Source organism: Gadus macrocephalus, chromosome 1 (assembly GCF_031168955.1).
Source record: "Gadus macrocephalus chromosome 1, ASM3116895v1".
Classification (NCBI taxonomy): Eukaryota; Metazoa; Chordata; class Actinopteri; order Gadiformes; family Gadidae; genus Gadus; species Gadus macrocephalus.
Genome location: NC_082382.1, coordinates 2,939,344 through 2,956,552, shown reverse-complemented (window position 1 = coordinate 2,956,552; position 17,209 = coordinate 2,939,344). Strand labels below are relative to the sequence as shown.

Below are 17,209 nucleotides of genomic sequence, written 5' to 3'. Positions count from 1 at the left end.
TGAACGCTTGGTGAACGGGTAAAGTGTCTCTTCAGTCAAACGAACCTAAAGAGAGAGAGAGAGAGACGGGAGCTCCGGAAGAGATTGACGTGCGCGCGCACATAGGCCCTAGGCGCTGTGGTTCTAAATGACCAAGACTTTTTGTGGCTCCCTATTTTGATACAAGTTGTTGTTATTTGGTGTTTTGAGGTTTTGGTTAAATAGACCTATTATAAAGTCCTGTGGCTGTATTCTAGAGGATCGAATTAGTGGGAAAGTTCCAATAGGACAGTACAGGTCCGCAGGTCGATTGAAGTGCCTGTTGGATGTTTGAGAGTATCCCAGAGAGCTGGGTTGGAATTCATTGCCGTCGATTAATTCATTTTTATTTGAGAAGGGCTTCCTTGGGATGCTGACTGGTGAATTTTAGGTTCTTTGCTTGGACCAGTTGGACTGCAGTTCCTGCTCCATGCGGGGGGAATTTCTAATTCCGGTCTTGGCATCTTGAGAAAACGGGCTTCTCGCGCTTTTGAATAGATACGTTTCTTGATTGGAGTACCGTTTGAGTTGGTATTTTGAGGAGTCTCTTGTTTGTTCGTGATCTGGTCGAGTGTTTATGTGTTCAGCCATTATTTTGAAGGCTAGTTGTTTGAAGCATCGTTTGAATGAGTTCAATGCCCTAAACGTGATTCAATTGAGCTGCAGATATTGGATCTGGAGGTGGGGCCACATTCCAATCTTCGGGAGGGAGACGAGCGCTTGGGAAGAGTTCACATTTGTAGCTTAGAGATAGTAAAGTATAGAAAATAACTAGTAGAATAAACTCAAATAAATTGTATTAATAAATAGTGTACTTCAGAATAGATAAATAAAATAAATAAAGCAATAAAGTAATAATTAAAAATGGCACCAACAGCGGTAGAAGTCTTGAGTAGAGACAATCCACTCCTCAGAAATGAGCTAAAACGAATTTCTGAGAAGTGGGTGAAGCGGACAGTTAAATCAGGCACAATATGGCCCGCGGGAGGGACTTTTCATCCAACAATGTGTAGGGACATGGAGGTAGTAATAAGGAACTACAAACCTAACAGAAGTGGTAAAAAGGCCTTGGAGAAGAGAGACAGGGAGAAGTTAGTGCTAGCTTTGTTCGAAGAGGAGGGAGAGAGGTGGCGCGCATTACAACGGGTGGCCAGAAAAATAATCACAAAGAAAGAAGAGGCTCAACCTTTGCCTCTGAAGCTTGAGCCACCGCCGTACAAACCAACTAAGATGTATCCACTGTTAACAGGCAACGTAGAAATTAAAGGGGAAGTCACACTTGATGAAGGAGATAATAAATGTAACACACAGGGGAGGAGGGGCGCACCCATGCACATGGACTGTTATGAGGGGATTAGGAAAGCAAGCGAAGAGTGTAGCAATGCTGAAATTACTTCCAGTGAGAGTGAAAGCGGGAATGAAGAAGAGGAGAAGGATGACATTGAGCATGTTGGCGAAGGGTCATCAGAACCATATGTAAAACACATTACAAAGAATGCTAAGAGGAAATTAAGGCCAGACATGGCAGGTGAATAGGGTAAAAAATTTAAATACAAGGGATCACCATGAAACTTTACCAGTTGATTACATACATCATTATAAGAAAAAAATGTATTACAAGTTTCTGAATTTTCCATATTTAATTATGCTAATTAGGCTGGATCTCATTAAATATGCACGTTTTTGCATATATTTCCGGTGCATGAATCTTAAACTGTGATAAAGCCAGGACCAAAATTCTTTTTTTATTTTGTTTATATATCAAATGACAAAAAATCCTCACATGGATTTTAGGATATCTGCTTTTATGACCTGGGAAATCAAAATATACTATCCATGGCCTAAAAAACCCTATTTTCGCCATGATTTCCAGGTAAAATGACCCATAAATCTGGCCAGGAACAATTTATAAATAAATCCATGTGTAGATGTCTTCATAACAATGCTATGTGTGAAACTGGGAAGTGTGGTGTACCTAGGTTCTACATAGGCTGAGAAATGTGCACCTAAAACCTCCTCAACAGGCATTCTCCCCCCCAGTACAACAGCTTCAGAGCCAATGGTCACCCACTCCACCTGCCATAAATATACACACACATAACAATGGGAACAAGCAGAATCACAACAAGGGGCCCCAGGGACAGTATAAGAATAATCAACAACAGGGGCACCAAGGGCAGTATAAAAATAATCAGCAGCAGAGGTCCCAAGGACAGTATAGAAATAATCAACAGCAGGGATTCCAAGGACAACGCAGAGGTCCTTTAAAATGTTTTGGATGCAACCAGGAAGGACATGTTAAGAAAGATTGTTTGATTAACCCTTTTCCACCACAGCAAGGACAGGACAACAGCTATCAGGGGAGGCAAGATCAAGGGAACTACAACCAGGGACAGCAGGGTCCCTTCATGGGTCAGGGATACTAGGGGTGCCCAGAGAATCCACAGGGGGAGGGTCAGCTTGTAGCAATCACAAAACAAGCTGATGAGGAACCAATACTGCAGGTTCTGATGAATGATAGAGGCACGCCAATGATGGCTGACACTGGAGCCACTTACACTTGCGTAGGTTCAAAATATGCCTCTCACCTCCCCATGGCAGGAAAATTGACAAAACTGTAGGATTCTCTGGACACACGCAGTTAATACCTATGACAGCTCCAGTAATGCTAAAACTGTACGGACGTGCAGCTAAGCTACCCATGTTGGTATCAAACACTACACTGGTTAATTTGATTGGAAGGGATGCATTGTGTAAATTAGGATTGCAGATATTATGTACACCACAGGGCATAATGATTGAAACCGCAGGAACAGCATCTCAAATGACTCTATCAAAGCCTGACACTGCAAATGTATATTGGATAGGGAGAATTCAAGACCAGGTAAAAGAGACAGTGGGGAAATGGGGTAGCTACATCAAGGCTCAGATCCCAAATGCAAGGGAGTCAAGGATAGGATATCATTGCACTCTAATGTATGACCCAACACAGGACCCAGATTTGGAAAACGAATGGCAGGAGAAAGCGGCAGGAAAAGCATCAGAGATAGAGTCACAGTACATAGTAATTGGGCCACAAGGAGCAGCCATGATGATACAAGATGCAGATCAATCATCAGCGATAAAGGATTGGTTTAAAGACACTAACAAAGCTGCCCATGTAACGTTGTTGATAAACAGGGGATTTGAAGCAAAAGATCTGGGGGAAATTATGTTTAATGAAAAACAACAAACTTGGGAAAACACAGAGAATCCGTTGGTTCTCATGTCATTTTGCGGGAAGTTTTTGAAGATTCTGTGTTATGCGCATATGACAGGAATCTTACAGGAAGTGGAGGTGGTTCAGAAAAAACAACGGCAGATTACAATAGAGGAACCATGGGATAGGCAGAATGAGATGAGAAAAGAAATGTTGGCAGCCATACCTGGAAAGGTGTGGTCAAGGTTCGATACAGATGTGGGTTTGGTACATTCAGCTAACCCAGTGGTAGTCCGGACTAGACAAAATGTTAAGCTACCATGGCGAAGGCAGTATTACATGAAACCAGCGGCAGAGATAGGAATAGCCTCTACCATAACAGCGGGAGTACTAATAGAGACCAAAAGCAACTGTAACACTCCTCTGCTTCCAGTGTTAAAAGCTGACAAAGAAAAGTGGCGGCTGGTGCATGATCTACGAGCTGTAAATGATGTTGTTGAAGATATGTATGCAGAAGTTCCAAATCCACACACGCTGCTGACCAACATCCCTCCAGATGCTAAATACTTTACAGTAATTGACTTATGTGGAGCCTTTTTCAGTGTGCCGCTTGCGGAGGAAAGCAGATATCTATTTGCATTCACGTATAAAGTTAAACAATACACATACACAAGGATGCCACAAGGATTCAAACATTCCCCACATTTGTTTAATCAAGTGCTGAAAAATGATTTGGAGGAATTAGAATTGCATGAAACTCTGATACAGTATGTGGATGATCTTCTGATATGTTCCCCCACAATGGAACAATGTCACGAGGACTCCATGTCTGTATTAAGAAAATTGGAAAAAGGCGGACACAAGGTGTCAGAGAAGAAATTACAATATTGTCAGACAGAGGTTGAATATCTAGGCAGGTTGGTAGCACATCAAACTAAAACCATAGCTCCTAGTCAGCTGGAAGGAATTGGTAAAGCACCCAAACCGGAAACAGTCAGACACATGATGACCTTTTTGGGGATGACAGGGTTTAGTTCAGATTGGATAGAGAACTATGCTTTAAAAACTGCGTCATTGCGAGACATCATGAAGGAGGCAGGAACAACTAACCTACAAGCTCGGTTAACATGGAATATAGATGCATCAGCGGCATTCGAAAGCATAAAACGTGAAATGCAAGGGGCAAGCACATTGGCAATTCCAGATTACACCAAGCCGTTCCTGTTGTACGTAGCTAATAGGAGTCAGGGCTATGCATCGGCAGTGTTAATGCAGGACTTGTGTGCTGGTAGGCGGAGTCAACCAATAGCATACTACAGCTCAAAGTTGGATGCGGTAGCACAGGGCTACCCACCATGTTACCAAGGATTGGCTGCAGTACAATATGCCTATGACAAGGCCTCCTCCATCACAATGGGGTATCCGGTGACGATTCGGACACATCACAAAATCACAGAGTTGATTGAGAAAGGAAAGTTTGTGTTAACGGATGCTAGGTTGTTGGATTATTTGACATTACTAACATTTCCAGATGTAACGATAGAAAAATGTTTCACGGTGAATCCAGCAGACAGAATACCACATGATTTTGAAGGGACACCACATGACTGTGTGGCTGATTCTCTCACTTTTACTAAACTAAGGCCCGATCTATTGTCTGAGCCCATGGTTGGGGCAGAAGAGGATTTCTTTGTGGATGGATCATGTTTCAGAGATCATTTGGGTAACCATGCAGGTTTTGCAGTGATTAGACAGAATCCGGACCACACATTCGCTGTTGTTCATAGTTTGCAGTGCGCACAGCCATGCTCAGCACAGTTGGCTGAGTTGAAGGCTCTTACAGCGGCCTGTCAAGAGGGAGCGGGTAGATCGGTGAACATCTACACAGACTCTGCATATGCGCACGGCATATGTCATTTGTTCGGGGCAGTGTGGAAAATGAGGGGGTTTAAGAAAACTGATGGATCCCCCATATTGCATTGTAATCAGATTGTGGAATTGATGTCGGCGTTGATGCTGCCAAAACAAGTGGCAATAATCAAATGTCGAGCGCACAGAAAGGGCATTGATAATATCACGAAAGGTAATAACGCTGCAGATGAGGCTGCAAAAGTAGCTTCGGACAGTTGCAGGGCAATCCAGTCAGTATTATCCATGCCTGAGGCCGCGCCTAGTGAGGACGACATTGTCCGCATGCAGGAGAAAGCTGGTGTCTATGAGCAGAACATGTGGCTGAAAAGAGGTGCTATACGCTCCTCCACAGGGTTATGGAGAACTCATGACGGGATGATGTTGGTGCCTACGGCACTGTTGGGGTTACTCATCACTAATGCGCATGGTTTTGACCATTGCGCAAGGGAGGAGGTTTTGAGGAGAATTAGAAAACAAGGTTTTTCTTCACCATACTTGCAAACAATGATTGATAACCAGTTAAATGAGTGTGGAGTATGTGCAAAAAACAATGTAAGAAAAACAATCACTACTCCATTGGGGCACATTCCTACACCTGAAGGACCATTTAGACATTTGGTCATGGACTATGTTGACATGATTAAAAGTATAGGTGGTAAAAGGTATATGTTAGTTATCATAGACAGGTTTAGCAGATGGGTAGAAGCAGTCCCATCAAAAGACCAAAGTGCAGCTACAGTGATTACATTTCTAACTAGAGAAGTCATGCCAAGGTTTGGAATTCCGTCAGAAATAAGTTCAGACAATGGGGCTGCTTTTATTCAGAAAACACTAAAACAAGTAATCCAGCATTTGCATGTCAAACAAAGATTAGGCTGCGTCTACCATCCTCAATCACAAGGTATGGTGGAAAGAGTTAATGGGACGCTCAAAACAAAAATTAACAAAATTTGTGCAAGTACTAATTTGAATTGGATTGATGCACTACCGCTGGCACTAATGAGTTATCGCATGCAAGCTAACAGAACGACGCATCTAACCCCGCATGAAATGCTTACGGGTCGACCCATGCCTTCACCTGTCATTCGAGGGCCTCACAAAGGACCTCCATTGGAACAATTGGAAACTGAATTAAGACGCTATATGGGACAACTAACTGGCATACACAGGTTTATTTTTCAACAGGAGAAAGACAGAGTTCCAGAGTTGGAGGAGGAGCCACCAAGGGGGGTGGAGCCGGGTGACCACGTGTACCTCAGAGTGTTCAGGAGAAAGTGGAACGAGCCCAGGAGAGAAGGACCATACAAAGTCACCAACGCAACACCAACAGCCATCCAAGTGGAAGGAAGTGCCACGTGGTATCATCTCAACCACTGCACAAAAGCTGCTCAACCCAAAGCCAGAGACGAGCGTGAGGAGGAGGAGCCAGACATAGACACACGTGGGGCTGACCAGCTGCCCCAGGACCAGATCCAGTCGAGCCAAGAGATACAGCAACATGATGATGCTGAAAACGGGGAGCCTGTTCCTGATCCTTTACGGGTTGTGCCAGATTCCGCTGGCACAAGGACAGACCCCGTGGAAGGATGAAACCACGGAGACAACACAAACCTGGAAGAGCCAGGAATCAGGGGCTGGTACTGAAGGAAGCCAGAGAGGAACACAGGACAATCCGGCCCAAAATCATTCAGGACTAGTTAACAAGAAAGGGAAAATAGTCTTATATGCTCAGATACCACCGCAGAACCAAGTTAATGAATTTGTGTTTACTGTTATGTCGGATAACCAACCGTTATGTGCATTAACCTTCCGCCAGAATTATGAACATGCGCATAGGAAAGATCGGTGTGAATTACATATCCAATTTAATTCAATGAAATGGTGTCTAACAGTAACGTCAGGAAAAACATGGGACTATAACAGAAAGTATAAATTGAATATGAGAGAATATTTTTTTTTTAAAGCAGTGTCAGACAGAACGTTCAATTTTACATTAGAAGCAGAAGACCCTTGTGTAATCAAAAATCAACCGGGTAAGGTAGTTGAGATTGATCAAAGCAATCCACTAAAATCTTCAGATAATGATAAAGTAAATATAACCACAGCCACCGATAAAGTAGATCAACCTCCGGTTGGAGATAATGGGATAAATTCGTTGGTAACCACTAAATTCAACTCTAGATGCAAGACTAATGAAACTTCTGATATCAGGGATTTAGCACAACCTTCAGTCACTAATATACCTTCTATTAGAGAGGATACAACAATATTAGCAATCACAAATGTAACTTCTATTAGAGAGGATACAACAATATTAGGCGATCACAAATGTAACTTCTATTGGAGAGGCAACCACTAACGTAACTCCAATTAGAGAAATAACAACAGTCATGGGTGATCTAATAAAAAAACTAACAACGAATGGTACAGCAGCAACTGCTGAGGGTAAAATAAAACTAAATGGTACAGCAGCGACTGCTCAGGGTGAAATAATACAGACAACAGTACTAGCAAAAGTAGAGGTGACCACAATGATAATGTCTAAAGAGTATAATATAGAAACACTGGCAACTGCAATATCAATGGCAAATTCAGAAACTATGGCGACAAGGATCTTTGCATCGACATCAATGTCTCTTGAAGAGACTCTTGTAGAACAGACAACTATTCAGGAGGGTAATAAAACTAAAAGCATTGGTCGCCGCTCGACAGCGACCCTAAAACAATATAAACCTGATCCCAGTGGGCGCATCAGGGTCAAAACCTCTGACCAGTTGTTCAGACAAGCCAAAGCAAATAGGTGGTATAAGTGGGTCGAATTTACGGGAAAACAAATAGAGGCAGACAGCTGTTTGTGTAGCAAAAATCGTCAGGATGCAATATATGTCGTAAATACTAAATATGATTTTGAATTTTGCTTAAAAGAACGGACACAGCAGGAGTATGATATAGAGGTCAATTTAAATAGAACACGAACAGAAGGTATTCCATATCAGAAAAAGTACGTTATATGTTCAATGAAATGTTTTCTGCTGTTAGGATCGAGTCAACATAACAAATATCTTGAAGATAAATATGACGGAAAGCCATGGAATGTAATCATGAAAAGATGCCGAGAATTTGACATAACTCTATCACAAGAAATAGGCGAAGTAACACGACCGAAACAAACCAATTTTCAAATTGAAGAGGGATTAGAATGCTTTCAAAATGACGAAGGAAGCAAAAATGCCAGCGATGTAGGTAGTATACCAGAGGAACAATGTAACATAATTTGGAATGTCACACTATTCGATATAAACGGGAAACAAATGTTATTTCAACCACCTGCGATTAAAAATGTTCAGCTTTTACCAGGCTCTCAGCAGAAGTCTAGAGAGAACTACATGTCAATACTGTGGAGTGATGGAGCATTCGTGAGCCAGGACAGAGTGGTGGCAGATCAGTTTTGGCTTTGCGGTAATAACATTTTTCTTCCCATACTTGCTAAAATGTGGAGAGGACGATGCGCAAAAGTCCAAGTGGTTACAGAGATTGCAATACTACCATCAATAAAAGATGTTGTCCGTAACTTAGAAACAGATAACCTAAACAGGCGGAAGAGAGCATACGAGGCAGACGAGAACATAAAAATTGATAAAATAGGACAACCCAGGGGAATACCCGATAAATTTAAGGCACGAAGTGAAGTAGCAGCAGGATTTGAGGCACTACTGCCAGCAATCGGAATTGCTAAAAATGCGGAATGGATCAATTATATCTTTTACAACCAACAAAGGTTTATTAACTACACAGATGATGCATTATCCGCATTGGGCGAACAGCTGACAGCCACAAGCGCTGTGGCTTGGCAGAACAGACTGGCTTTTAGCAGAAAGGGGGGGAGTTTGTGCTCTTATAGGTGAAATGTGTTGTACCTTCATTCCAAATAATACTGCCCCAGATGGATCATTCACACTTGCGATGAATAACCTAAAACGTTTAAGAAAGGAGTTAAAGGAAAATGCAGGCCATGATCAGGGAATGTTTGGATGGCTTGAAACAAGGTTTGGTATGTGGGGAATGATGTTCGCAAAGATAGGTGCAGTACTCCTAATAGTACTAACAGTAATGGGTCTGATCTTCTGCTGCTGCATTCCCATAGTCAGATCCGTAATAGCATCCAGGCTTTCTAAGGAGATGGCCCTCATGGTGTCTGGCATAGAGGAGTCGGGTGACTGGGAGAGGATGCTCTATGGGGAGATAGATTGGAGTGAAACTAGAGAGGAGACCGGAATGTGAGAATCGGACATCAGAAGGAGGTCCTATTTTCTTAACTGGTGACCTCTCCATGTGAACCACAACCATTTCAGACAGTGTAAACAAATGGACATTGGACTAATGGGTTCCAGGGCGTGGTGGCTGCGAGCAGCAGCAACTACGATGCCCAAACCCCCCACGTTATATAGTATACCGGTACATGACGATAATCAGAGCTATCCAAATCTATGCAAGCTTGTTGACAATCTTAGTTTTTAATTTCTATTATTTACTTATTTTTTGAAATGTCATTTTTTGAGTTTTGTTGGGAAAAACGGTCTGTCTAGCTACTGGACCAGATAAAATGAGACGGAGAGGTAATAAAGTCTATCGGCACGAGGACCTTGGATTTATTAAGTAAAGTGGCAGCGGTTATACAGAGTCATAAAGCGTGAGAAATCGAATATGTCTAAGTCCCTAATCAGCGCTGATGGTTCGTCTGGAGCTTCGCCTCCGTGGAAGGTCTGCTTCAGAAGAAGATGAAGAGTCCCTGTGTGATGCAGTCTTATGCTGTATCCTCCTCTCGATGAGGTGTGTGCGTTTGAGATGTGTGCGGTTCGGTGTGTTTTGGCTCCCAGGCCCTGAGAGAGCTTCGTAACGGGGAGAGTTCCTCGTGTCTCTGGTGTGATAAATTAAAACGGGGGAGTGCCCCCCCCGAAGTGTCTCGTGTGTGATAATTTAATGTGGCTCTCAGGCCCCTAGTATCTGCATGTGTTCCTTCTAGTGGGGGAGAGCTTCGAGGTGTCTCCTGTGTGATAAATTAATGTGGCTTTCCCGTTCTTGAGGATGACTGGTGCATTGTCTGAGTGTCCACCATCTGCCTGCCTGGGAGATGGGGCCTTCAGCTCCGGCCTTGACCTGACTATATATTATCATGTTTGTGTTGTTGGGTTAGAGCAAGAGTTGACTATATTATAATGTGTCCATGTGATGTGCTCATCAGGCTAGGGTAGGAGTTAGCTATATTTATAATGTACATGTGATGTACTCAGCAGGTTATTTTTCCCAACAGTTTCATATTTTTATGTCATATATTCTGAAATACTCTCACTAATGTCAGCAGCCAAGTAGCAAAATGACAATCAAGGACGTTAATCCATCTAGGTTTGCAACATGTTACTCACCTTTCTTTATGTGCCGTCCTGAAATGTCGGATGAAATTCGACGTGGTGCTTGGCAAATCCGTAATTTTGACATTGCAGATTTTGCATGTCGCTCCTCTTTTATTTTGTGTTGTTGTGTAATCTTTATAGCCAAAATTGATTATTTTCGGGATGTTGGTCGGAGCGCCTTCCATCTCTGCTCATGATCACTCACTAGACTCATGCAGGAATGTCACGTTGCGTGGAAGAGGGCGGGTTGCCAGGTTGCAGGTCAGGAGCACTCGCGCACAATAAAACAATGTTCATCTAATATTTTTTTTATTATTATTATTTAAAATATTTAACAAGACTGCAATGACTTGGCAAGTCGCATGACTCAAGTCAAGTCAAGTCACAAGTCAGGAAGGGGCACGTCAAAGTCAAGTCAAGTCTTTCGTTAGTGTTGGTCAAGCAAGTCACAAGTCGCAAAACTGGCGACTCGAGTCGGACTCGAGTCAAGTCTTTGACTCGAGTCCCCCCATCTCTGCATTTGATCGATCTTTTTTGCCTTAACCAGGTTGAGATTCCTGAACATTCTTAAAGGTTTTTAACGATGATCAAATGTAGTGCAAAATATGACCTAAACGACTGTCATGTTTTTGTTACAATCTTATCAGACAAAAAAGGGGAGATGTGTGGTAGAAATTAATGAGTATATTCTATGGTAAACCATGATTATTATTGGGCATTATATCTTAATGGTAGAAGACACATGATACCTGCAGAGCCTGGGTTCAGAACAGATAGTGGGACACAGAAATGAGCAGGAAGCTACGGGGTTAAGCCATGTTGACCTCAGCCTTCAGCCTTGGGTCATCTTGGCTACGGGGTTAATGCATGCTGACCTCAGACTGGTGTCCAAAATCACTTTGTTGATAATATGCTGAGACGAAGATTGATGTGGGCGGAAACCTCCATTGGGACAAAGGAATTCTTGTATGTATGTGTGTATAAAGAGAAGCTGGAATCGATGTTCGAGCAGTGACTCTATAGATCTACTCAGGCTGTTATCGTTGTTGTTTTTCTTCACGATAAAGTCTTTTTTCAATTCTTGCTCCGGACCCCTCGATTTCTTTTACACTCTCTCTCTTGAATTAGTCTAAGTGTTTTATATCTCGGTTAATCTTCAACACAAAGAATATTTATTTCAGGCCCAAAGCTGATTTTATGCGTTTTATTTTCAGGCCCAGAAGTTGATGGCTCAGGTGGAAAAAGAGAAGAGGATGACAGCACGCTGATGTATTTATTATTGTTTTTCATTTATTTCAAAGTTCTGTTAAAGGCCCACTATGCAACTTCGGGAATTTCTTCGGTTTTCTTGGTTTTGGCACGCACATTTCTCTACACAGCGCCCCCTACAGCTTCGTAGTAGATATTTTACAACACTGTCGTAACAACTCGTTGACGACCCTTCCCCATGCACTTCTACGCGAGCCATGTGCATTTGTTTTCAAAGAAGCCGGCGAATGCGTGGAGCCATGTCCGAAGTAAATGTTCATGAAGTGTAGGCAAGGTTATACTTTTTTAAAATGGTGTATTTGTATTGCAATAAACATAAAGCCATCCTTTTTTATAGTTGACGGGGAGAATTTATATCCTAGATTATAATTGTTTTATCTTAGGTTGAACAGAACAATCAGTGTGAGAGTGTTGGCCAACATAATAATCTAAATAAACAAGAACCTGGATTCGGGGATTCAGTCTGTATCAGGGGGACGAGACAGACGAACAGCAAAACACCAATGGAACCAAAGGTGTTTATATGGTTGCAACCAAGCAAGCTAGAAACATACAGGGCTCACAACAAAACGGTTGAGAAAACAATTTTTACAGGGCTCACAACAAAATGGTTGAGCAAACACATGTGTACAGAGACTATCAACATCAAGAATACCACGAGGACAAAGTTCACCCAAGGGTACTTTCAATTTCAAAAGCAACACGGCCAAGTCGGAGTCTGATTTGCAGTCTTCTTTTTCTTTCAGTTCACGCTATTCCTGAAAAGCTTGCCCAACGTTTACTCGTGTCTGGCCTCTCTGTCGGTCAGTCTCCCTTTTCTCTTATTCTGTTCCTCCGACATTGGGTTTCTCTGTCTCTTTTTAGTCGGCTGAACTATGATGAATGTAACAATCCCTTAGTTACTTGTGTTTATATCGAGCCGGTTCCGTGTTTGGGGGTCTGTGCCGTAAAGCAATTCGTTACTTTGCGAGACCAGAGACTCCCGCGAGAGTGGGCGGCGGGTTGCCGGCAGAAACATATTCCTTTTCTCCGCCAAGATGCGCAAGGGGGAGTTGAAACAACGAACAATCGAACAAAAATGTATAATGGAACCATCGCAATGACTCCTAGCCTGTTATATTAAGGTAAATCAAGCCAAAAAAGTTGCATAGTTCCCCTTTCACTCGTGTCTGATCTCTTTTCTGGTCCATTCTTCTTTTGTTCCACCGACAGTCGCCTCTTGGGTTCCTTATCAGTCGATTGATCCATGATGAATGCAACAATTGCCTCGCAACTGGCTGTTTATATCTAGCCGGTGCCATGTTTGGGTGTGTGTCTGTGCCGTAAAGCATTTTCGAAACTACAATCTGACTACATTTTCGAGGATACTTCCTCTGCGTCACATCCGGAATGTCCCGGTCCGAGCAGATCAAGTTGCATATGCGCTTTTTCACTGTAGAGGCGACATGGGAAAATGACACACCCACCAATCGACCCAGAAATGGATGCAGAACCATCAGCATAACTCTCAACCTGCATACTTAATGTAATTTTGGCTAAAAAAGTTGCATAGTGGGCCTTTAAATATTTCATTGAATTTTTTATGAATTTTGGGGAGGACTCAAATATGCCTACATTGTTCTTTGTTTGATGTATTTTAAAGTGGGCTATTAAATATTGTATTGAATGTTCTATGAATTTTCGGGAGGAATCAAATATGCCTACATTGTTCTTTGTTTAATTTATTTTAAAGTGGGCTTTCTTCTCCTCACAAGTGTTTGGTGTTTTCTTTGTTTTAACTGGTAATAAAAGTTACAAAATGTCAGTTTCCTTTATTGTCATTCATAAATGCAACAAACTAGTTTTTATATATCATATAACTAGTTTATAAGCTTTGGTATCAAATATGTTTTGTGGCTCCAGACACATTCTATTTGGCAGAAGAGGAACAAAAATGGCTCTTTTGATAGAAAAGGTTACAGACCCCTGGGCTAGGCATTGACACACGGCTATTGCTGACCCGATTAGGAGAGCTTGGTCTAGCTCCTGCCCATATTGTTTGGCACGCCCGGCGATTTCACCTTCTTATTTCAAGTTTCCTGAGTAAAACCGAGGGGGTCAACCCCCGGTCGTCATGGCGCGGGATGTTCGTTACTGTCTAGACAGGGTCCAATAAATAGCGAACTTCATCACAGCCTCACCGAAGCGCCTACAGTGCGCAAACAAACAAAAAAAAATTATCCGACACCCGCTGGTCTAAGCATGATTCATGTCTACAGTAGCCTATGTCTTCTGTCATTGATCATTATTGGGACAGTTTAACCACGATGGTTGAATTAAAATCAGAGGGAGACAGCAAGTGCAGCTCGAAAGCAACCTCCCACACAAGAGCAATGGAATCATTTGATTTTATTATATGCCTTATGACGTGGTGTAATGGCCGTTTCTGTTTTTTGTTAAGCTCACTTCGACCTGTTATTTGTATACGCCTACCTAGGCACAGGTGCGGGTGATTTTAGGTCACGCCCGCCGCTCTAGCATAGTTGGAAAGTAATGTCGGGCGGCATGGCATGGTTTTGGGCGAGATAAAAAGATTTTACCACACCTAATGCAAGCATTTTGGATAATGGAAATGGAAAACCTTTGTTAGAACTTCATGCAAAGAAAACCGTTGGAATAAACCGAACCCTTTTTGGAAACTTGTGTTTGTGCGTAAACTTGAAGCCGAATCCACGTCACCCACGGCCTTTAGTTTGGAACATTGGAAAATAGAAAAAATGCCGTTACATCAAGTAAAATCTTTCTTTCGTTTGGACATTGAACTTGGAAGATATCGAATTGAATTGGATTATCTGTTGGAACGTTTCTGTTGGATTACTGGAATTTGGAAGCCGAAACGAGAAGACGCTGTAATACGTGAGTAACAGCTGACTGACTAACAACTGACTCTGAAGCAACCCGCAACGTCGGGGTGGACCCTCTTGAGCTGTAATTTAAAGACTTAAAAGAAGACAAAGCAAAGACTTTTTAGTTTGAAAACATTCTTTGGATTTTTGCGGCAACAAAGTAGTTGGAACATTATGCAGCAGGAGCAGGAAGATTTGGGAAAGGAAAGGGAAGTTTTAAGTTTAATTAAGAAGCGAAGTGGAAAACTCGGCGCTCTCACACGAAAGCAGAATGAAATTCACACTTTGATCGATAATGGAGAGAATACCACCGTCATTGAAGAACACATGAAAGTTTACAATCGTTTCCTGGAGGAGTTTATGGACGTACAAGTGGCTGTGCAAAGTTTATTGAACGAGGACGAGAGAGAATCTGACCACACCGACTGGTATGAACCCAAATTGATAAGCTGCAGAGAATTTATTGATGACATAGAAACGTGGCTAAAACAAGACGCCTCGCAGGATGCCACTAATAATGTAAGTGCCGTGGAAAATGTGTCTCACGCTGTATCTCGCAAAAGCTATGACGTAGAGCCCCACGATAGCGTCTCACAGACCGCAAAACCCGCACGCCCCAGTAGCAAAGCAGCTGCGAGCAAGTCCTCTAGTTCATCCTCTGCCAGTAGAAAAAGTAAAACCCTTTCAGAGATGGCAATTCAGGCCGAGCTGGAGCGCGTAACCCTGCTAAAGCAGGCCGACGCGTTACAAGAAAAACACGCGCTTGAACTTGAAGAAGCCCAATTAAACGCAGTAATGAAAGCCAAAAGAGAAACGCTGTCCGTTAAAACTAATTTGGCCATCGCAAAGGCGAAGTCACAGGTGTTTAAAGAACAAGAAGAAACATAAAAATCGAAAAGTCTAGCGTCCTCTGGAGCCTCTACATCCACACAATTCATATCGCCCGAAAGAGCTATGACACAGACAAAAATGTCACCGGCTCCTGTTCCGTTGTCTACCGTTGGACCTACTACGTCAGTTGCCCCCCCCATATATGCAAAAAGCAAAGCAAAAACACGTCATCTACAGCAAAGTGCAGACAGTAATAATGACCAACCCGATTTGGCTGAAGCAATGCGCAGGCAAAATGAGATCACTGCAATGCTGATTAAGCAGCAGAGACACTTTTACCACCCATACAAGTACCAGTTTTTGATGGTGATCCCCTGCAATTCAGATCCTTTATCAAAGCATTTGAACAAGGCATTGAGAGCAAGACAGATGATATGCAGGTTAAGCTTTATTATTTAGAGCAATTCACATCTGGGCAGCCCAGAAAGCTGGTGCAGAGCTGCATGCATATGAGCCCAAAAACTGCATTCGGAGAGGCTAAAAAGCAGTTGGAGTGGAACTTCGGAAGCAAAGTGAAAGTTACAGCTGCATTTCTGAACAAGGCATTGGATTGGCCAGTCCTGAAAGCAGATGACGGCGTAGGTGTAACATTAAGATCATACACATTTTTCCTAAGAACCAGTTATAACACAACGGAGGACGCCGGATATTTGGATGAAATGGAAAACTCCTCACACATGAAGGTGTTCGTCTCCAAGCTGCCGTTCAGAATGCGTGAGGCCTGGAGGATGAAAGTGTGCAGCATCAGAGAGGAGCAAAAACGGAGAGTGAAATTCAAAGACTTACTGGACTTACTGGAAAGGCAAGTGAGAGCTGCAATGGATCCCGTCTTCTGTGAAAGTCAAAATACAAGAGCAAAAGCCACAACACCACCAACCCCCAAGTCAATTGGAAAAGCCAAAGGCAGCAGCTTCGCCACCTCTGTTGCTCAGGTGCCACACCAGAGTGACACGCCCAACGCTGGAAATGCAGGTGAAATTCAGTGCTTGTTTTGCAATGACGGCCACATACTTGACAAGTGCACAACATTAAAAAAGAAACCAAACAAAGACAAAATTAAGTTTTTACAGAGCAAAGGCGTGTGCTTTGGATGCTTAATACAAGGGCACTTAAGCAGGAACTGTCAAGAAAGGCTGACATGCCGCACCTGCAGTAAGAATCATCCAACAGTTCTGCACTTCGAACCAAAACCTCAGAACACCCCAGCCGACCATGAAACACAAACGGTCTCCAACGCACTTGTGTCCTTGGACTCTGAAGGTGATACTGGGGTCGGTTCTAAAGAATGCTCGCTGTCTGTTCTACCTGTCAAAGTCAGACTAAACAAAAGCACAAAAGTAATCGAAACATACGCTTTCTTGGACCCAGGCAGCTCAGCTACATTCTGTACTGAGTCATTAATGACTCAGCTGAACGCACCTGGACAAAAAATGGACATACTGCTGAAGACGATGGGGCAGGAGAAGTATGTAAGTAGTCATAAGATCTCTGGCTTGGGAGTAGCTGCCTTAAATGACAACAAATTCTTGAGACTGCCAGATGTGTACACTCAAAAGTCAATCCCTGTCACGAAAGACAACATACCCAAAGAAGAAGACCTCAAAAAATGGCCTTACTTACAAGAA

At 42.7% G+C, this 17,209-nt stretch overlaps 1 protein-coding gene across 1 annotated transcript in view; it reads left to right on the top strand.

Annotated features, from left to right (window-relative positions):
* Positions 1-3,598: 3,598 nt before the first annotated feature.
* Positions 3,599-17,209, top strand: part of LOC132465732 (protein NYNRIN-like) — a 30,403-nt gene continuing 16,792 nt past the window's right edge. Inside the window, exon 1 of the mRNA XM_060062475.1 lies at positions 3,599-6,029. Coding sequence (XP_059918458.1) covers positions 3,722-6,029 — 2,308 coding nt within the window. The 5' untranslated portion in view covers positions 3,599-3,721. The remainder of the gene's footprint in view (positions 6,030-17,209) is intronic.